At 41.8% G+C, this 23,273-nt stretch overlaps 1 protein-coding gene across 1 annotated transcript in view; it reads left to right on the forward strand.

Moving 5' to 3' along the window:
* pdgfra (platelet-derived growth factor receptor, alpha polypeptide) overlaps positions 1-9,086 on the forward strand; it is a 39,294-nt gene extending 30,208 nt beyond the window's left edge. The window contains 7 exon segments of the mRNA XM_007892755.2: positions 1,129-1,247; positions 1,762-1,884; positions 2,420-2,531; positions 3,508-3,607; positions 3,730-3,835; positions 4,312-4,553; positions 6,047-9,086. Coding sequence (XP_007890946.2) covers positions 1,129-1,247; positions 1,762-1,884; positions 2,420-2,531; positions 3,508-3,607; positions 3,730-3,835; positions 4,312-4,553; positions 6,047-6,194 — 950 coding nt within the window. The 3' untranslated portion in view covers positions 6,195-9,086.
* The last annotated feature ends 14,187 nt before the right edge of the window (positions 9,087-23,273 follow it).

The raw sequence follows: 23,273 nt of genomic DNA on the forward strand, positions 1-23,273 counted from the left end.
TCTGTAACTGCTGAATTTCCTCAGGATTTTGTTCTGTACCACGTTTTGTGATTTGGTAAAAATAGTGCCTCTATAATGACTTATTTATGATGAATTCCTCTTTATAAATATTGCTATTTTTAGTGATTGGTGCATAGTAGACCCATCTTCATGAGAAATGTTTGATACCTTGTATTTGCAAACACTGAATATGATCACAGAAATCACCTGGAAATTCTTTACTACATTACTTGAACAAAATTGCACTGTGCCAAAATGACACACTGCTTTTCTGGATTTCTGGCATAAAAAGGCTTCTCGATGAGTTTATCAGATATGCAATACAGCCCTGTTATAATAATAACGTTTGGATTTGATATAGTACCTTATACGTCTCAAAGCACTTCACAGAACTGTAAAGTGTTTTCACTGTATGTTTTGTGGGCAAAACGCGGCAACCAATTGCGTACAGCATAGTCCTACAAACAGTCCTGGAACAAATTATTATATTGGGCGGGGGGGGGGGGGGGGGGGGGGAGGTGGGAGGAAGATTATTATCCTCGGAAAGCGATCCACCAATTGATCAACATCTGGGTCTAAGGAAATTTGCCCAACACTTCTCAAGTTGAAGTTTGTTTCTAATGCTTTGGGGTTACGACAGTGTATGCGCTATCAACTTCCTAGTCATTAGATCACTATAATTGTGAGTTTCTGCATTGGACGTGTGCATTATACAGGAAATGATGTAAGTGGTGACCCAGAAGTCAGCCTCTTTTAATACAGGATCCAGAGGGTACGCAGGAAGCAAGCTTTCCAGTTGTGCACATGCAAAATTAACCTGGCCCTGTTATAAGGCGGGTTGAGATTTTATGGATCTCAATGACCACCTTATTTCAAGGCTTCATTGTCTTTCATATTCATTTAACAATAAATGCTGTTCACTCGCTTGATTTAAAAAAAAGGCTCAATAGACTATTAGTTGTTTTGCTCATAGTAAATGCAAGTTATTGGCTGCATTTTGACAGCTTTTGATACCTTCTAACGCATTCAGCTATTTTTCAGTATGCTTATTGATGGGCTTATTCCTAAAACCTCCCAACAATTGGTAACATTATTAATGTTTACCATTCTTATTTCTTTTCCTTCCAGAGTCAACTGAGCTTTGGAACCCACTTTTAGATGACAACTCAGATGGGATCAGCTTCATGGATCTAATTAGCTTCACTTTCCAGGTTGCACGAGGAATGGAGTTTCTGGCTTCTAAAAACGTATGTGGAGGCTTTCATCTAAACCACAATAACTAAGAACACTTGTTTATTGATTTCAAGATGCTCATTCATTTTCAAATCTCTTCACACTGGCACCTCCATAACTCTCCGACCTGCTTACTCCCCAACCTACTACCCACTGCCTCCACTTGACTAGCTCTGGCCTTCTGCATGACCCTTGTTCCCTCTGTTCCCCCATTGGTGGCAGTGCTTTCAGTCACTACGCCCCCAAACTCTGGAACACTCTTCCTGTATCCCTCCGCCTTGCCCCTTAGATCCCCACCTTCGGATTGCACCCGAAGACCTTCCTCTTCAACCGGTCAACTTTCCCCATCCCCCTGGCTCAGGGGTCATGCTCCACCACTGACAAGTATTTGGGACGCTACCCTGTGTGAGGGGCACTATACAAATTCAAGTTGTTGTTGCAGTTGTTGTTGTCATTGGTGCTTATGTTGTGCTAAGAATTTAAGGACCTGGTGTAGTGATTCTCCTTCCCTCTTCTATTCTTATACAGTGCGTGCATCGGGATCTGGCAGCCCGCAATGTACTCCTCGCACAAGGAAGGATTGTGAAAATCTGTGACTTTGGGCTGGCAAGAGACATCATGCATGACTCCAACTATGTCTCTAAAGGCAGCGTAAGTGTCTGGTCAACAGCCGCTTGAGATCTGATAATTCTTTCATTGATAACAAGAAAGAGAAATGAACACCATAAATTGTAAGCAACAACAATACAGTTCATGATCCCTAGTAATGCAAATCTTTTGCACTGATTTGGTTCTGGAGACTGGACTGGTGACACTTTGGGAAAATTTCAGCCCATTGACTATTACCTGAACACTGACAGACATCCCATTGATCAAGCTCATAGTGAGTGAGCTTGAACAATGAGCTCAAAAGTGACTGTGACCTTCACTAAGATGAGTCAGGGCTGTATCTTTTCTACTCCTGCTGACTAGCACCCAAGCTGATTTCACATTGAAAGAATATTAAAACTAAATAAAGAATATAAAAACTAATAAAGCTAGACCTATTCTTGCTGCAATACAGCTTTGTGTTTAAATCCTAACTCATCGCTTTGTTTACTGACACATTGCAGTATCTTAACAATACTGTCACTTTGAATGAGCTTGCATTTCTTTTTAATTTTTTTTGTAATCCTTTAATATGCAGACCTTCCTACCAGTGAAGTGGATGGCTCCTGAAAGCATATTCGACAATCTTTACACAACCTTAAGTGACGTGTGGTCTTTTGGCATTCTCCTGTGGGAAATATTCTCGCTGGGTAAGTTCATACGCAGGAAATCAGCTTGTTCAAGGAAGGCAGCATTGGATGTTTGCTTTCTTATTTATTTTTAAAAGTTATTTTTTTCTAAAGTAGAGTGCTGAAATTTGCTAAACACATTCCATTCCTTATTTGGGGAATGGTGCTAAATCATGGAGTCCTGTAGCTTAGTGATTTGCGCGCTTGCCTCGCAAGTGAGAGGACCCGATTTGATTCTCGCGTCAGGAGAACCTTAGGCAAGTTTCCTTGCTCCACATGCCTTTGTTTACCTAGCAGTAAGTAGGATCCCGGGGGTAATAAACCCTCCAAAAAACAAAACAAAAATATTTAATCACTCAATCCATGACTATTTGTGTGACATTGGTCTGAGCGATTGGCTGCCATGGTTCGCTTACTCAGACGATAATCGCCTAACTCAATCTGAGTTCAGGCGGTGAATAAGCCCAGAGAGGCCTCTTTCTGTGATAATAAACTTGAATGGAGGCCTCATTGAATTCTTCGGGCAACTCTCTTTAATTACATTGCTCCAGTGCTCCACATTCCCTTCATATTTTTAATTATCAAGTATCTGTCAATTCCTCAATTGACTGTACTGGAAAAGGTCAAAGCAGCAAGATAATAATAAAACCCCCCACAAAATACTGCAGATGCTGGATATCTGAAAACAAAATAATAATAATAGATAATAATAATCCTTGCATTTGGTCTTTGAGATGTCTCAAAGCACTTCACAGAATACATTGTAAAGTGAATTGACTGTATATTGTTGTGGGAGAAAAATGTATTTTAGTGATCATTCAGTCCACTTTTTGCTATTAAAAGAGCATTATAAACACTCCATGAATTTACAACAACAATGATTTGCATTTGTATAGATCCTCAGAGCAGAGTTTAATGGTTTGCCAGGCTACCTCTGTATAAAGCAAGTTAATTTTTCACTGCAGTATTTCACATCGGGCTGCCTTGCTTTCTCTAGGTGGCACCCCATATCCGGGAATGATGGTGGACTCCAACTTCTACAACAAGATAAAGAGTGGCTACCGGATGACGAAACCAGAACATGCGACTTCCGATGTGTAAGTATTCTAACAACACGCTGGAGTTACTTAGTTTCTACAAAGTGCTAATGTACAAACAGTAAGTGGTATGAATTGTGAAGCTGAATCCTTACTTTCTAATTATAACTCCCTCTGTGTAGCTATGACCTCATGGTGAATTGTTGGAACAGTGAGCCTGAGAAGAGACCTTCCTTCACTCGTCTGGCAGAAATTGTTGGGAACCTATTACCGGAGGACTTCAAGAAGGTGTGTCCTGGTACTTTTATTCAATGGCAACCACAATGATCGCTGAGGAAAAAACCTTGTGAAAAATTTTTAAACATCGGGTTAATTTGGTAACCAGATTTCCCCAGTTCTTAAAAATAACTGAGCATCTAAATTAAGGCCGAATTTGACAATTGTTCCACAATTTTGTGGCCCAGGTAAATTTTCCACAATTTTGTGCATGACTACTTTATTAATAAGGCCATATTAGTCCTTCATACATTTGCTGCCTGTGATGTTGTTTCAGTTGTTCACAAAATCTCTTAACGATGCAAGCAACAACAACCACAACAAATTGCATTTATATAGTACGTTTCACGTCGGGATGACGTCCCAGGGACACTGGATAGTAAATGGCTTCCATCTGAGCTGGGGATTGGAATCAAGAGGTTGACGATTGTGCAGCACAAACATTTATTTTGTTCTCACGGCTCTAAATCGTTTTTTTTATTGAGCAGAGCTACGAGCAGGTGAACAATGACTTCCTGAAGAGCGACCACCCTGCTGTTGCGCGGATGAGGGTGGAATCTGATGACACCTACATTGGAATCAGCTACACCAACGAGGATAAGAAGAAGGATCGGGAGAGCGGAATCGATGACCAGAGACTAAGCGCCGACAGTGGTTACATCATCCCACTTCCTGACATCGACCCCATCACAGACGACAGTGAAACTGCTTCAATAAGAAACCGACACAGGTAAAGTGACTGGAATCTGTGCTGAAGTATCTATGATTCTTCTGAAAGAGATAGTTTTAGTAATAAAAGTAGAGGACCTGCCCTTATTGCTAAGAATAATGATATTTTCTCTATATCCATATGATTTTCTATTATAAGGGACGTACCCATAAGAAAGTTTTTTTTTACAGAGCACCCAATATTTCCAGATTCTCAACAGAACATTTTTATTTATTTGAAAGGCACTATATAAAGGAAAGTTATAACTTAGTACAGAAAAAATCAAGGCCTAACAAGTCCTTTTCTTTTGTTAATCTGCACCACGCCTACTGGGCTTCTCACCATATACTTATATAGAATTACATAGAATATACAGCACAGAAACAGGCCATTCGGCCCAACTGGTTTAGGCGAGTGTTTATGCTCCACATGAGCCTCCTCCTGCCCTTTCTCAACTAAGCCTTCAAGCATAACCTACTATTGCTTTCTCCCTCAAGTACTTATTTAGCTTCCCCTTAAATGTATCTATGTTATTCGTCTCAACTATTCCTTGTGGTAGCAAGTTCCACATTCACACCACTCTCTGGGTAAAGAAGTTTCTTCTGACTTCCCTATTTGATTTATTGGTGACTATTTTATATTGATGGCCCCTGGTTTTGGTCTCCCCCACAAGTGGAAACATCTTCTCTATGTCTACCCTATCATAAACGTACAGAATTTTAAAGACAACAACAACTACAACAACAAAATTACATTTGTAAAGCGCTGTTCATGTCGGGAGGACATCCCAAGGTGTCGGACAGTCAGAGTTTTGGGCCCGAGCTGGGGGTCGGGAGTGGGGGAGGGTGGAGGACAGGGGGGGAAGCAGGGTGATCGAAAGCACGGTCGAAGAGGAGGGTCTTGAGATGGGTCTTGAAGGTGGCAAGGAAGGGGGCGAGGTGGAGGGAGGTAAGGAGAGGGGTAGGGATGGGGTCGTGGGAGCAGGTGGTCAGTTTACTCACAGACTTCATAAACTTCTCCCTGTCCACTGGTACAGTGAGGTTTTCCACCCCATTAAAAACAGCTGTCATCACTCCTATCCTTAAACCCTCCCAAGACCCGTCTCTGCTCTCAAGCTACCACCCCATCTCCAACCTCCCTTTCCTCTCCAAGATCCTGAAATGATCACTTCACTCCTTCCTCTCCCACCGCTCCCTTTACAAACTCCTCCAATCAGGTTTCCGTGCCGCCCAGAGCACAGAAACAGCCTTGGTCAAAATAACAAATGACATTCTGTGTATCTGTGATCAGGGCTCCATCTGTCTCCTCGTCCTCCTTGATCTCTCTGCTGCCTTCGACACCATTGACCACTCTATCCTCATCCACCGCCTCTACTTGAGAAAGGGCAGGAGAATGGTGCTGTGCTGACTGCTGTGGTTATGCTGCTATCGTCTCAATTATGTGATAAGGCACTATATCAAATGCAAGGATTATTATTATTATTTTCATTCTGACTTTCCTCTGTTTCTCTGCAGTTCCCAAACTTCTGAAGAAAGCGCAATCGAGACAGGCTCCAGCAGCTCGACTTTTATAAAGCGAGAGGAAGAAACTATAGAGGATGTGGAAATGATGGATGATGTAGGAATCGACCCCTCAGACCTTGCGGAAGACAGCTTTCTGTAACTGTTTGAGAACCAAGTCACTTGTAAAGGGAAAATAAACTGCACCTTCCTGCAGACAATAACTTCTGTATAACCACTTTGTGAGGCAACCCAAGGAGAGAATGTGAGGAGAGAACTTTGACGATGTATTGTAAAAGCAACATCGGAAATTCGAGAGCTATCCTGGGCAAACAGTATGATTCCTATCGTAGTACATATCATGTGCATATTTTAGTGCATTTTTTATTATGGTACTCTCTATAGTGTATGTGTGAGTGAGTGTGTTTGTGTGTGCACACACTGCCATTCCAATGGATACCAGAAGGCCGTACAAAGTCAGTGTGTGTTTCAAAGGCTTGTCTCTATGGAGGAGGGCAGTCCTTCCATTCTGAAAATTAACTGTATTGGTTACATTCATTCAGTACCATACAGGGTAATATGTGTTGCATTGCATCTCGGATTCTGTAGCAGTCGGAAAGGAATCATTACATAATGCCATGTCTTCTGTGTTCAGACCCAGAGTTCACCATCACTGTATTCCACATGTGTTCTCTTAGGTACTTGCTTCTTCCTCCTTATGAATGGTGACTTGACTTATTCCTTTAACAAAGCACAATTTTTGGAAGTCATTACAAGTAAAGAGCATGTTGCAGTACAGCAAGATTCCACCTCCAAAACTTTAGTTATCTGTGAAATTTTCTGCAAAAGCTGCAAATTAAGACTGTTCACCCGGATGAAATAGACTTGACTTGTTTTAACTGGCCTTCGACGAAGAGTGAACCGTGGGAACCAGCATCATCACTGGGCCATGGATTGAGCCAGAGCCTAAAGCTACCCAACTTTGTTAATAATATGCCAGGACTGAAGAACACCCCAGCCAAGCTCGGCTTGCGATCAACCAGTTGCACATCCTCTGTTATGAAGCAGACTTGGAGCATGTCAAAAGTATGGATATAAATCAATTGCTTTGCTTTTGAAGTGAAGTGAAAAGGAGGGACTTGTCTTTTGTCTGATCAAGGAACTGATGGCCAAATCCAGCAACAGAAGCAATCTTTGTTCTGAGTACAACTAAAATGGTACCAATGCTTGTTGAGAAAGAAAGTCCTTGGGAAAATCTCTGCCCACTCCACCTCTGTTCCCTGATGGGGAAGTCATCAAGCACATCATTACAGTATGTGTATAATGTAAATTATATTGCCTCTCTCCAATACTGTTGGCTTCAATGCACCTTTAAACCTTGCTGATTTCATAGCTTTATAACTTCTGTGAAGTCAGTAAGAGAAGGGCTCCATAAATAGTTATTCAAGGGGAAGGGTGGAATTTAATGGCTTACAAAATGCAGAACTGAAATGTAAAAGAAATCTACAAGTGAATATTAATGTTGAGTTAAATATAAAGTCAGCCTGTATTGACAAAGGTCCTGCTGGCTGCTGTTCCTGTTTTAATGACTGATGTAATAGATAATTCCATTGTAGCAGATGGTGTATCTAGTCATTAAGAGCAGTATGTTTGGCCAAATTCCAATATGTGGTCCATGAACTAGATTAGATTGTAGTCAACAAAGGAAAGTATGCCGGTATTTCCAAAGCTCGGAGTTTGATATTTGTAGGCACCAACAATTAGGTTTTCTGTCTTTGCATATGTGCTAAACTTCAGAACATTCCCAGAACTAGTTGTCAGCTTTTACATGTTGACAAATTCAGTTGACTCAAACACTAGCTTTTTGTGAACAACTTTGAATAATGACTATTCCTATTTTTGTCAAATCAAATGATTCATTGAAACATTGCTTCAGACTCAGCAAGGGGTCCCCAACGCATGAGGAGAGATTTCACCTTAGACTAGATTTACCCTATTTATGTAGCACTTTTAGGGTGCTTTGGCAAATAATAATAATAATCCTTGCATTGCAGAATACAGAAATACAGAATTTGGCAAAGTAATAGTATAGTAATCTGAGATATAATCCTTGCATTTGATACAGAGGCTTATCATGTTGTCAAGATGTCTCAAAGTGATTCACAGGATACCCTGTAAAATGGATTGTGTGCTGTGTGGCAGCTAGTTTCCCAATGACATTCCCACAAACAATTATAGAGCGCGTGACCAATTTTATCTGAGGGATTATTGGGCAAAAAATCAGGAGAGAGAAACTCCCTTCTCCATTCAAATAGTGCTGCATGAGATATTTAATGTCCACCTGAACAGGCAGAAAGAGGACCTCAGTTTAAACAACTCATCTGAAGACATCATCATAAAACCCAATCAAAACAAACCCACTGTTACAAGTTAATCAATTGTTGAATATAATCTTAACTTTGAAGTTGATTTTCTGTAGCTTTAAATCTTTTTTTNACATGAATCCAGGTTCAAAATTAAGAACGTAGTTAAGATTTCTGGATGCTCTAAAGTGCTACGTTAATAGAATCAATTTAGGTGGAATCTCTCCCCAGCAGTCTTACATTGTTGAAACACTACAGGCACACATTTGGTGGACCAATGTGCATTATTTTCAATGAGCCTTCCCATCTCCAAAGTGGACTGACTGTCAATAATGCCCAGCATTGTTACCGGGCTCTTAGTTTTGTGTTTTCATACTTTCTGTTTTTACAAAGCAAATCCAGCAGGCGGCGCTGTGACATATTCCAGGTACAAATGAGATCCACCCAATCCATATCAACTTTTTCTTCCTGTGTGTAATCCGATTTGTCTCATAATGTTTAGGAAAACAACAAGCATACAAGTCTGAGCTATTTTCCAAAACTTCTCCGCTTCCAGTTATTAATTTTCACGGGGATTACATTTTAGTGCTGCTGATCCTGAATTCAGTGGTGTTAAATAGCTCCCCATGAATTCATGTTACAAACATAGGAACAGGAGTAGGTTATTCAGCCCCTCAAGCCTGTTCCACCATTCTATAAGATCCTGTCTGGTCTGTACCTCAGCTCCAATAGTTACCTTCAAAAGAAAACAGATCCTTCTAGTTGCAACTGGAACACAAAGTGTAAGAACAGTCCAAACATAAAAAGCAATTTTCGGATTGTGTTGTCTGAGTGTTTCTCTTGCACCCAGAGGGATCTCTGTCAGTATATCTGAGGCCCCCAAATCTGCTGGTCTATTTTGTCTTAAAATTTTAAAATCCTGCGGAACGATGGAAAATTCTTAAACTCAGTCCTGATTTGGAAACCGGTTTTCTGCAGTTCTTAATAATAGCCGGCTTCCAAATAGCCGACTGAATTTCGGAATGCCATGAGATCTTATTTGCTATGGCCAGGTCAAGTTTTGGAGCCTCAAACTGTTAGTAACTTTGGGTTTTAATGGACAGCAGTGAAATTAAATGTCGTGTCGCCTTGGAAACATGATTTCATCTTTGATTTCATCTTTGAATGGCCTAAATGTTAAAATGTGGTTTAAACATTTATGCAACGGTCCTACCAAGTGATAAGGGACGTTGGATATATCTATGATGATGTTATACATCATATCTGTACATATATGTGTATTTCAGTGTAGTCTCTGGGTTACTGCCAAGCATTTATGTCTAGCTGTATCACTGCCTATGTTTATATTTTTGACTGTGATGTACTCCACAGGCACGTTACAATGTTGCACTTTTGAATGTCCAAAAAATATGTATTTTAAAATGTAAAAAAAATGAAAGATTCCAAAGGGATAGAGTTGTGAATGCTGGTATGAACTGTGTGTAGGTTAAAGTCTTGTGAACATTTATTATGAAATTACCACAACGATTTAAAGATTTTGTTTAACTTTCTTTATATTGCTGTATCAAAGCAACACTGTGTAAACTCAGATTCTCTATTTCAATAAATTCAGATGAATTTAGTGATTTGGTTTCAGCTATCTCTGTGAGACGGTGCTTTCCTAAGGAATGATTTAATGACCAGAAACAGGTAATATTGCTTTATAGTTATATCGATCATGTACCAAATATGTCTCTCTTTCATATGGCAAGCACCAGTTTCGATTTGATGGTGAGGGGGAATAACCTTTCTCTATGTTGCAGCGCACTATTTTATACATTTTCAGTACTTTCAGCAATGTGTGTCTTCAAGTATCAGTTACATGGCTCACTGAGCCTCGAGTGTCACTGCTCATGATCCTCACCAAAATAATGGAACAAAACTATTCTCACCAATTTCAATGTGGTCTTTGTTTTTTTAGACATTCAGCTATCCAGGAGTGAAGGCTTATGTACAGAATAAGACCCAGGATATAAAATTACTCTTGTACGTCAAGTGTAGCATTTTTGCTGATGTACATTAGCAGGATCATTTGCAGATGGGTTGCTTTTAAACTAAACAAGTGTGTTTTGTACTCATCAAGGCGTGGGCTGTCAGTGCTGGGAGAGGGACACTGCGTCATTCAAACACTCAAACACTTAAGTGGGAAGAGATGATTCTAGCATTATCTGTAAATTTACCAGCCTTGGTAAATGAGTGGGCCTAGGACTCTGCTCGCCAGTAAATGTTAACATTGTGGGAAAGGCTTACAATGGGGGGAAATCCTATCTCAAGCAGACACTGCCAACTATCAGACACAACAATGTGACAACCCACCGAGGCCTTGTAGGTATAGACAATCAGAGAACCAGCCTCAGTGTTAGCATGGAATACGCTCAGGCCAGGCACAGCAACGCTTAGCAATCGCACACCTGATGTGAGGGCTTTAACCTTCAAGTTTCAGAGCCAGTGGTGAGAGTGTTCCCAACCGAACCAAATTGACAAAGGTGTTTAAAAAAATGCTTGCTAGGAAAATACAACATGAATGGTACCACACCCTGAATAAAGCAACTCAGTCTCTACTCTGAATGATCCATTGCTGCACTGGGTAGTGCTTTTAACCACTAAGCCATCAAGAGGTTGTACACGCGTTTCTTTAGACATTATTATATAATATAATATATATAGGCTCGACAAAATATAACCAAATGGTGGTCAAACAACTTTTTTGAGAGGATTCCACTCTAAACAACGTGTTTCTCTGTCCATTGCTAAGAGTAATTTTCTTTTTGGAAACCTCATTTCAGTATTGGTTTGTCAATCTGAAAGGTTTGAGGGTTGCGGATCCTCAAATAATCCTCACACGATCTTTTCTGGTCACCCGCACTCAAATTCCAGTGGCAGATTTCAATCATTGTGGAACTAGGGGTAGCGTCACAGAGCAGCAGCCTTCTGGAGCGGATCATTATCTAAACTTCTAAATTAACTAATCCTGTGTGAGAGGAACTAATTCCTTTTTTTTAATTTAACATCTAAACCCCCTTTTTTTGCAAAGTATCACTACATTTTTGGATTTTACAATTGACAAGTCACCCAGAGTGGAGACTGTAGTTGTTTCTCTGGGTTGTTTTTACATCCTACTATCACATGGTGGTGGCCTAACACAGATTACTGTATTACTGTCCGTTCTGACGAAGGGTCGTGGACCCAAAACGTTGACTCACTTTCCTTTCTCCATAGACGCTGCCTGACCTGCTGAGTTTTTGTTTCAGATTTCCAGCATCTGCAGTATTTTGTGTTTTATTCATGTTTGACTCACTGCCACTTCTCTTCTAGGAATGCCTACCCTGAAGAAGCCTTGTGTTTGACCAGAATGTCAAGTTGTTGACAACCAGTTGTCTTTTCAAAGACAAGCATGAATCAGTAGACGAGGAATGAATAGGAGAAAGGTAGAAAAATCTTAATAATATAGAATCAAACATTAATAACATGGAATTATAAATGTTGCTGAGTAGGAGGAGGCCATTCAACTTGTCTGTGCTAGTTGTTCCACTGAAGCTAACTAACCTTATTCTAATTCCCTGCTCTTTCCCTGTACTCTTTCATATTGGTTTTCTTCAAATGATAATTTAATTCCCTTTTAAATGTTGATTGTTATAGTTGGTGGATCTAAAACGTGTTCTAACATTGTGGCCATCAGCAAAACTGCCTCCAGCTTCAGCATAATGGTTGGACCCAATCACAGAGAACTGGTGACAGCTAAATTACAGTAAAATAATGGTTCAAGGCCCACATTGAGACTTTGAACTCATACAGTCTAGGTTGACACTCCAATGCAGTGTTGGCGATGTGCTGCATTGCTGCAGGTGTTGTCCTCGGGTTAAACCAAGGCCCTGTCTCTTGTTCAGGTGGATATTAAAGATCCCATGGCACTATTGAATAAGAGAAGGGAGTTTCTCGTGGTGTCCTGGCAAACGGTCACTCAAACTAAAAAATGATCATTCACTTCATGCTGTTTGTGGGGCTTTACTGCATGCAAATTGGCTGCTGTTTTTACCTATTTGCGTACAAAAAAAATACAAAGTCACTCCACTTCACAGTATTTCCTATGAATCACTGTCATGACGTGAAATGTGCTATTTCAAATGGAAGGATTATTTTTATTATTACTTATAACTTTGACTTTTTAAAGTGTTCTTTCCCTCAATGTCGCCTGGCTCCTCCACTGTCTCACACCGCAGACCACCAAAACCCTCATACAAGCATTCATAAGATTGCTTGTCGACCTCCCCAACTCCTCCCTCCATAGGCTGCAGATCATCCAAAACTCTGCAGCCTGTGTCCTCTCCCACACCAGGCTCTGTGACTTTATCACTCCCATTCTCGCCCAACTCCACTGGCTTCCCATCACACAGAGGATACAATTCAAAATCTTGGTCCTCACCTTCAAAGCCGTCCATGGTCTTGCTCCCTCCTACCTCTGCGACCTCCTGACCCCTGACCATTCTGATCGCTCCCTCCGCTCAGCGGGCTCCGGCCTGTTTCATGTCCCCTGCCTTGCTCACCCCACTATTAGCGGGGGGCCTTCTACCATTCTGCATCCACCTCTGGAACCCCATCCCACAGTCCCTCCGCCTTGCCCCCTCCCTTGCCACCTTCAAGACCCATCTCAAGACCCTCCTCTTCGACTGTGCTTTCAATTTCCCTGCTTAGCCACCTGCCCTCCACCCTCCCCAATCCTGATCCCCAGCTCGAAACTCTGTCTGTCCAGCGCCTTGGGACGTCCTCCTGACCTGAAAGGCCCTTTACAAATGTAATTTTGTTGTTGTTGTTAAATTTCCAAGACGCAGGACAAGTAAAGGACTTATTCATTAGCTGGCCAACAATCCTGCAGGACATTTGGTCACTCAACAAGCACTGTGGAGTCCTGTAGCTCATTGGTTAGAGCACTCGCCTTGCAAGCGAAAGTAGGAACCCGTCAAGCGATTAGCTGCCGCGTTTTGCCCACAAAATATAATCAAGCCATTTAACAGTATATTTCACGAAGCGCTTGGGGACTTCTCGAAGACGTGATAAGGCGCTACATCAAATGCAAGGATTATTATATAAAAATGCAAATTCTTCTGCACACTTTGGGTCATGTGCCACTGCAATACCTTATCTTACCACCTGAGGGAGACAAAGCCATCAACATCACACGGGAAGGACCTGATGCTCTCACTCCATGGGCAGTTTATGCTTGTACAGAGTTCAGCGTTTCAAAGATGTATTAAGCCATGTGAGTTCCCCCTTATGCCCGATTCTTGGCATAAGAGGGTGAAATTAGACAGAATACAATTTTTTTTAAATATGCTGATCCTTGTAGTAATAATAATCCTTGCATTTCACCCTGGATGATGCCTCAAAGTACCATAGGATTTAATATAGAATGCAGCAACTGTGTATTTTGTTGGCAAACTTTGTCATTGGTATAGTTCCTTTAATATCAAAGCAAATCAAAGCATCTTAAATGTACTTCAAAGAGAATTATACAACACAATTTGAATGTATATAGTAGAAGGTTGTCTCAAAACGTTTACAATACTTGTGGATGAACAAGGCAGGTGGTTTTATGCATAGCAAGATCCCATGCCATGTTGTTGGTGCATTACCAATTTATCTGGAGGATTGTTGGTCAGGATACCAGGAGAACAACAACAACAACAACAAAATTACATTTGTAAAGCGTCTTTCACACTGGGAGGATGTCCCAAAGCACTGGACAGACAGAGTTACAGATCCGAGCTGGGGTTGTGGTCGGGGAGGGTGGAGGGCAGGGGAGGAAGCAGGGTGATCGAAAACACAGTCGAAGAGGAAGGTCTTGAGATGGGTCTTGAAGGAGACGAGGGAGGGGGCGAGACGGAGGGACTGCGGGATGGAACTCCAGAGGGTGGGGGCAGAGTGGCAGAAGGCCCGTCCACCAATAGTAGGACAAGCAAGGCGGGGGACGTGAAGCAGGCCAGAGCCTGCTGAGCGGAGGGAGCCAGCAGGATGGTAGGGGGTTAGAAGGTTGTAGAGATGGGGGGAGCAAGGTCATGGAGGGCTTTGAAGGTGAGCACCAGCATCTTGAACTGTATCCTCTGTGTGATGGGAAGCCAATGGAGTTGGGCAAGGATAAGGGTGATAGGGTCACGGAACCTAGTGCAGGAGAGGGCACGGGCTGCAGAGTTCTGGATGATCTGTAGTCTGGAGGGAACATGGGAACACAGGAAATTAGGAACAAGAGCACACAATTGAGCCCACAGAGCCGAATCCACCACAGACTATTCTGTGGTCTGCATACTATATCTTCCCTAATCCAATTTAAATCCACTATAAAGTTGTACAATGCTTTAGCCTTAAACTGCTGTCTTAAATTTAAGATGATTCAGTTTTGTAAAATACTTAAATCCAGCCTTCTAAAAAGTTCTTGTCCTCTTGACATGAAAGCTGCTATAAAAATGCAGTTTGTTGTCGTAAAATGGAAAACGCTCCTTATAGCAAGAGAGTCCTGCTTTTACAGTGTTTTAAATAGGGAAGTCCTTTCACATGACCTGTAGTTTTACACTACCTGTAGTACATTGAAGATTCTTCTTACAATATTCAACTAGGACTTTTCAGTAGTTTTAGTAAGTGGGGATTCTACTTTTACGTTATTTAGACCGAGGGACCTCTTTTTATCATATTTATGGTCAGGGGCACCTTGTATATTCGTATTATGAACTTATTTTACAAAGTGAATTATTTTTCAGTGTTTTTAATAAAAGGAGGTAAAAATCTCCTTTTGCACTATTTGCAAAAAAAAGGCTCTGTTAAATGCACCAAACTATATAATTTACAATCAATAAAAGGTATATGGTGTTCTTTAAATGAAAATGAGACTGTTGTATCGGAGATTCACATTGTTGATATGTTTATTCAAATACTATTGTTGTTTAGTCAGTATATGTGGGCAAATACCATGATACACAGAAAAGTGTGTAACTTGAGAACCAATGTTTTATCAGTACTTTGGAGCCTGAGAAATGCCTTTTGAATTTCTCCACATATATTTCATAGATTATAATCAGCTGGTATTAAATGTGCAAACAACACTTTTTGGTGCTAAGTTTCCTTCTCACAATTCTGTAACTTGTAGCAGTGGCGCGTAGTGGCAGTGGGCAGATCGAGTCGCTGTGCAGATTACACACTGTATTGTGATAGTGTGGAGAGTCACAGTGAGATCCCATCTCTTCTCAGATAGTGAAATGTGATGCTTAACATGTACTTAGACAGATGGCAGCCCCTCATGTTAAAATCTCAGAACGAAGGACAGCACATCTCCCGCAGGCTTGAAACTGTGACCTACTTACCCATAATGTTGTAGATTGAGTCACCCTGTTTGTATTTATACATGAAGCATAAGTTTGAAATTATGTCCTACCTCAATGGTTATTTTATATTATATTGGTGTAAAGTCAATAGTATCTGACATTACTGTTCTATTTTGGCCATCCTCCCTTTATTATAACATTCCTTTATTGGGATGATGGGCAGGCTGGCTGCTGCCTTCCACTGAAATGCTGTTTGCCCACAAAATATACAGTCAATCAATCCACTTTACAGTATATTCTGTGAAGCACTTTGAGACATCGCAATGATGTGATGAGGCGCTATATCAAGTGCAAGGATTATTATTATTATTAACTAATCACAAAGTTTCCTGTTAGTCTCTCTTCCTCCCTTGGGGAAGCATCTGTATCTGATGACTCAGTTTATAGAGTACCACATCATTGGCACAGTCATGGTATACCAGACTTCTTGAGTTGTATAAACTATATGCAGGTCCTGTAACACTGCCAACTGTATAGATTTTTAGACAATGGTTTCTACTTTAGGACTGAAAATGACAACTTCTCATAGACTGGACTGACATTGCTTGTTCAGGTGGGATGTTGGTATGTACAAGTTGGCTGCCATTCAATTGCAATCAAAGATAGATTGTTAGTAGATGGAAAACAGGGAAATTTGTACTAGGGAAAAGTAATGTTGGAATTTGATTCTTGAATACTCGACTTCCTATGGTGGAGTAGAAGGAGTGAAAGCCGAGGAGGAACCCAATCAGAAGGATGGAGAATATAGGCTGGGATGCCCAGTAGGTTGGAGAAATAAGATGTGGAAGGATTTAAAGACAAGATACGGAAGTTCTTGAGGGAGGGATTTATAGGTGAGGGTGAGAACATTGAAATCAATTCACTGGGTGATAGAGCCTGTGGAGCTTGACGAATACTGGGGTGATATTTGTGTGAGTGAGGTGCGAGCAGTGGAGTGGTTGGATGAGTTGTAGTTTATGGATAGTGGAGCTAGGAGAACAGCAAGGAACTTATAACAGCACTGAATAGAATGGATTTTTACTGCTGTTAGACTCCACAAAACGACTGCGGCATCCATTTTAGCATTGGTAAAACCCGCTCCTGGACTGCTCATAGTTTGACTATCTCTCTGGAATTGGACTATTACTTCCTCCTCGTGTCCCTAAAGTCATATTGTGCTGTTTTCTATAAGCATTGACCCGGTTAAGCATTTGAGTTTCATAAATTGGTTTCAATATGGTATGTTAAAACAGGAAGAAACACGTTTCGATGGCGAAGCCAAAATGTACTTGTATATTCATGCAACTTTGCTCCAAACAGTGGGAAAAGCACCATTCAGTTTACACAGGATTTCAGTTCTTACACCTTTTTCCTCCTGTGTAAACGATATTAATATGAAAAANCAGACATTTGAACCAGTTCAGGTTTCAGTTCCGATGCTGTCTGTTATTCATTCAGTTGACACATTGCCTTGTGTGTCCTTATGTTGCAGCATATTAAAATTTGTTCACTTTTTTTTCCTTGATTCAATGATATGCTATTTGTCTGCGAGCCCAAAGTGCATAAATCTTTGGTCAAAATGAACCACTGTACTTTTGCATGGATCTCCCAACGATGAACACAATAGGCTTTGATATGAAGTCTTCTTACTTCCTGTTTTCCACCTATTTACCTACTGCACCTGGAAACCCGTCACACCTCCTCAACCTGACACAAAGTAAAATGAGACCAGGCTGAAGGAGAAACTAATTTGAAATGCAAATTGGAGTTATTTTTTGCGCTGGAGTACTGAATCCATTTATACCTTACTTTGCAGGTTTCGGATGATACATAACAATTAATTTAAAAATTAAACAAAACTAAATTATTCATGATGGAATAATAAAGTATTATTATACTAAAATACTACTAAAATATTTAGAAGTGGCTAAAATTGTTACATTTGTCCAGTCATCATTCCTGAATCACATATTATGCACCCGCTCAGTGACCTCTGGTATCTGCCCAGGCACTGACAGCATCACCAGCCATGGATGCACACTCCACCTTAAGTCAGTCCGGAACCTTGGCATCTTGTTTGACGCTCAACTATCCTTTCTACCCCACATCTGTGCCATGACCCGTTCTGCCTTCCCCCATCTCCACAATATCGCCCGGCTCCGCCACTGTCTCACACCGCAGGCCGCTGAAACCCTCATACATGCATTCAAGGCTTGACTATGCAATTTCCTTGCTTGTCGGCCTCCCCAACTCCTCCTTCTATGCATAGGCTGCAGATCCTCTGGAACTCTGCAGCCCATGTGCTTTCCCGCACCAGGCTCCGTGATCCTATCACCCCCATCCTCACCTGACTCCACTGGCTTCCCATCTCACAGAGGATACAGTTCAAGATCCTGGTCCTCACCTTTAAAGTCCTCCATGGCCTTGCTCCCCCTTACCTCTGCGACCTCCTAACCCTCGACCATCCTGCCAACTACCTTCGCTCAGCGGGCTCTGGCCCTCTTCATGTCCCCCACCTCATCCGCCCCACTATTGGCGATCGGGCCTTACCCCACCCTCTGGAACTCCATCCCACAGTCCCTCCACCTCGTCCCCTCCCTCGCCTTGTACAAGACCCATCTCAAGACCCTGCTCTTCGATCGTGCTTTCGATCACCCTGCTTCCCCCCCTGCCCTCCACCGTCCTCAATCCCGACCCCCAGTTCGGGTCCGAAACTCTGTCTTTCCAGCGCCTTGGGACATCCTCCCGAAGTGAAAGGCGCCATACAAATGTAATGTTGTTGTTGTTGTGTTGCTGCCCTTTTTTCTTATGGTCAATAAAGCCCTACTTTCTATCATGTTAGGTCACTTTGGATCACAATATCCTCAGATCATAACTTTATTTTAAATTTGAACAGATCCGCGAAAAAAATTGAGCACGATCTGCAACATTCCAAGTGGAGCCTGAAAAAAATGGCTTTGCAAGGGGTAGTGTAATGGGATTTGCAAAAGAGTAACAAAGGATCAATTGCACTAATAGTGTTTAATTTGTAACACTGTATTTCTTAACAGGATTCCTTAATAATAAAGAAGGACTCTCCATTTATGGGTCTCGAATTCCTTATTAAAAAATCCCAATAAGAAATACTACAAAATTGACTTTAACCTTTAACACTTTTGAATCAGCTGAAGGTGAAATTCCACTTGGTCGTAATGACAATACATTTAATAATAATAATAATCCTTGCATTTGATATAGCACCTCATCACATAGTTAAATTGTCTCAAAGTGCTTCACAATTTATATTGTAAAGTGGATTCACTGTGTATTTTGTGGGCGAAACGTGGCAGTCAATTGCACACAACAATGTCCCGCAAACAGTCGGGGATTGAGTGATCAAATTTTTTGTTTTGTTTGTTTGTCATGCCATGGCATATTAATCAATATGGAATACACTACACAACTGAATAAATTGAATTCAATATTACTGCATCAGGGGAGTCTGTTATTTCTCTGCTCAGCAGACAAAAGAATCAGAAATTGCTCAAACTGTTAATGTTACAACAACATCAAAAAAATTACATTTATAGAGCGCCTTTCACGTCGGGAGGACGTCCCAAAGCACTGAACAGTCAGATGCCGGGACCTGAGCATGGGGGAGGGGTGGTGTAAGGGTGAGGGAAGGCAGAGAGGTGGGAGGGAGACCAAAGGCATGGTCGAAGAGAAGGGTCTTGTGACCGGCCTTGAAAGAGGCAAGGGAGGAAGCGAGGCAAAGTGACCGTGGGATGGAGTTACCAAATATGTTGAGCTAGGTAGACAAGGGTAATTTACCATTCAAGTTAGTTACGTTGTATAGTGCTAGATTAGAATCATGATTTTATTGAGATGTGTGAATGTCATTCGTGTTCAAAACCCAAACAAAAATTAATATTAATTGCACAAGCAAAGCAATTTACATTGATAAGACTCTGTTAAAGTTGATTAAAGAGACAGTATCCAGTATTGGGCATTGAGAACAACAATAATTTGCATTTATATAGTGTCTTTCATGCGGGGTAGTGCGTTGGAGCTCTTAACAGGGGTAGGGAGGAAGTGACTGTAAGCACGGTCGACAAGCAGGAGGCCGGAGCCAGGCAAGCGGAGGCAACGGGTAGTGGAGTGGGGTGTAAGCATGGCAGAGGTGGGAAAGCATAACAGGATTTGTAGATGAATGTGAGGATCTTGAAGTAGATCCATTCTCTGATAGGGAGCCAGTGGAACCTGGCGAGGACTGGTGTGATGGAGGTACGGAGTTTAGAGTTGGTGTGTATGCAGGCAGAAAATTCCGAATTTGTTGGAGTTTGTGGATAGTGCGGCTGGGGAGATCGATGAAGAGGACATTGGAATAGACAAGGTGGGAGGTGACGAAAGCATGGATGGTACAGTCAGAGGCGGGCAATGTGACGGAGGTGGAGGAAAGCAGTCTTGGTTATGTATTGGTTCTGGGGTAGGAAGCATAGCTGAGGATTGAACCTGGGGCACAGATTACACACAGGTTCAGTAAGTCTTAAGGAAAGGCCAGCGCGGTTGAGGAGGTCAAGGCCGCAGGAAAGAAGACTTTGACAGGAGCCAAGGAGTACAGCTTCCATTTTGTTGATGTTCAACTGCAGGAAGTTTGCATTCCTCCAGGTGTTGATGTCCGACAAGCAAGCTGACATAATATCAGCAGACCACAATTCACAGCTGGAGGAGGAGAAGTAGATGTGTGTGTCAACCGCCCTATGCCTGCTGTTGACATCATAGAGAGTGAGCAAAAATGAGCAAAAGAAGGGGTAAAGGATGGAGCCTTGGGGTACCCCACAGGTGACTGTGTGGAGCCGGGAGGAAAAAATGTTTGTGGAGACGAAGTGATGGCGGTTTGTTACGTAGGACTCGAACCAAGTGAGTGCAGTCCCACTAAGGTGGATGAGGGAAGAGAGGCATTGGAGCAGGATGCCATAATTGACAGTATCAAACGCAGTGGAGAGGTTCAGGAGGACGAGGAGTCAGAGGGAGCTCTGGTCACAGAGACAGAGGATGTCATTTGTGACTTTGACGAGTGCTGACTCTGTGCTGTGGGCAGGATGTAAACTGGGCTAAAGGGGCTTTAGTGCTTTAGTGGGGAATGGAGGGCAAGGTATGAGTGAAGTTGATTTGAAACAATGCACTCCAGAGCTTTGGAAAGGAAAGGCAAGTTGGAAATGGGCCAGTAGTTTTTCAGACTGGAGGGTTCAAGGGTGGGTTTTTTGAGGAAGCGAGTGATGCGGCTTTGAGGAGTGGGACAGATCCTGAGGAGAGGGAGTGGTTGATTATGTGAAGGCACGTTGCCAGGAGTATTTTCAGACCTGGCATTGCTAAGTTTATTGATTGGGAACAGTTAAACTGTAGAAATAGCAGGGAATTATTTGAATTCTTTGATTTTAGTCACGAAACACAACTTTTTGAAATAAAGCTGGCTGGGGTTTGCATGCTCAGCAGAATGCAATGGAAAGTTTGTACTATTTTGGTTTACTCTTCCATCAGTCTAAATGCAAAGTTGCTTGTCTAGATGTTAATAGGTAATTTGCTGTTTGGCACAAGGTTTGCATAATGAAATTAAAAAAAGGAGAAAACAAAGGACTTATTCTGAAGTGTTGCTGGAGACGATTTTATTGGAGAGGAATCGTTCAAATCAGAAGTTAAACAAAATAGTTTGCTTCTTCAAAATCCTCATCCTCACCTTCAAAGCCCTCCATGGCTTTGTTCCTCCTTACCTCTGTGACCTGCTAACTCCATGTAGACCTGTCCACTCTCCCTGCTCAGCGGGCACCGGTCTGCTCCACATCCCCCATCATAGGCGAGCCTTCAGCCTCTCTGCCTCCACTCTGTAGCAACTCCATCCCACATTCCCTTCACCTCGCCCACTCCCTTGCCTTCTGCAAGGCCAATCTGAAAACCCTCCTCTTCGACCATGCCTTCAACCACCCTCCTATCCCTATCCTTCCTGCCATCCATCCCTCCCAATCCTAACCCCCAGCTCGGGTCCAAATCTCTGGCTGTCCAGCGCCTTGGGACCTACTTCTGGCATGAAAGGCGCTATACAAATGTAATTTGTTGCTAGTGTTTTATTATCTATTCATTTATTTGAAGGGATTATTACCCCCAGAAAAGCAATCTGCCTAGCAACTAACAAACTGGGTTCCTACTTACTGCTGGGTAAACAGAGAGGTGTGGAGTAAGGAAATTTACCTAACGTTTCACCCCACCTGCGACTCGAAGTTGGATCCTTTCGCTTGCAAGGCGAGTACTCGCCTATCCCATTGGTACTATCGCATATACCACTGGTCCTGCAAAGTTCTCGATGCAAGTTAGTGCAGACAACTAATGCTAAAATGCATGTTATATTGGAAATGGAGTCACATATCTGAACAGTGGTTATCTTCACCTTCCAACATTGTTTTAATGGCACCATAAAAGTTTAAATCAGGACACTCAGCAAATAGTCAACATACCAGAATCCGTCACAGATCATGAAATCACCCATTGAGTTGTGATCACCAAAGCCAAAACTCCATGTCAAGGCCAAAACGATTATTTCCTGCAGTGAATGTTCACAGGGTTCACACACTTGCAGAGTTTTTCTTTTTTTTTAATTATAGCTTGTTTTGTAAATAATGTAGTTAGATGGAGCAGGAAACAATCTACCTTGTGAAAGGTATTGCCCCATGTCTTTTATCACTGATTTGAATAACTGCATTAGAGAAGACTGATGAAAATGTCCAAATTTGCACACAACCTGAAAATGGCTTCCTCAATTCATAGTGAGAATCCAGAGTTATCATAACATTGTCCCTGTAGATTCTCAGCCACCAGTGTACTAGATGTGGTACTAGATGTGAGGTAGGAACAGCAACAAGGAATCAATAGCCACCAACAGATCAAACGTAGAGTTTAGGAGGATCTTTCCACAGATGATGGTGAGAATATTGAATATAAAGCCATGGTTGAAACAGTAAGCATCAGTGTATTTAAGAGAAACAACAGTGGATACATCAAAGAGAAAGGAATAGAGGAATATGTTGTTAAATGGGTTTGAGAAATGACTTAGTGATTTCTCTGTGAATTGTTTTGTGAAGCTTTGTGGATTCTTTGGAGTGCTGCTTGCCACAGCTGAAGCATTGTGTGTGTGCTGGCTGATGATCAGAAACCTTCATTTCATTCAGAAATCCCTCATGGTTCTCTTGCCTGCACTCAGAAGGCATATTAACATTCAGAAAATATACTTTGTTCAAAAGACTGGAAGTGAGAAACTGGTAGGATTATTTGCTGGGAGTACAGGACAATGTAATGAAGTTACACTTGTTGAATAATACACAACATATGTCCACATCCTCAAGTACCAAATACCATCTGTTTTCTATGGAAACTAAACGGTAGTTTCGCTTGCAGCTACAGCTCTAGGAGGGTCATTCTCTACTCGGTAAATTTACAGCTTTAGTGGTGTGCACTCATAAT

Source organism: Callorhinchus milii, unplaced genomic scaffold (assembly GCF_018977255.1).
Source record: "Callorhinchus milii isolate IMCB2004 unplaced genomic scaffold, IMCB_Cmil_1.0 Scaffold1, whole genome shotgun sequence".
Classification (NCBI taxonomy): domain Eukaryota; kingdom Metazoa; phylum Chordata; class Chondrichthyes; order Chimaeriformes; family Callorhinchidae; genus Callorhinchus; species Callorhinchus milii.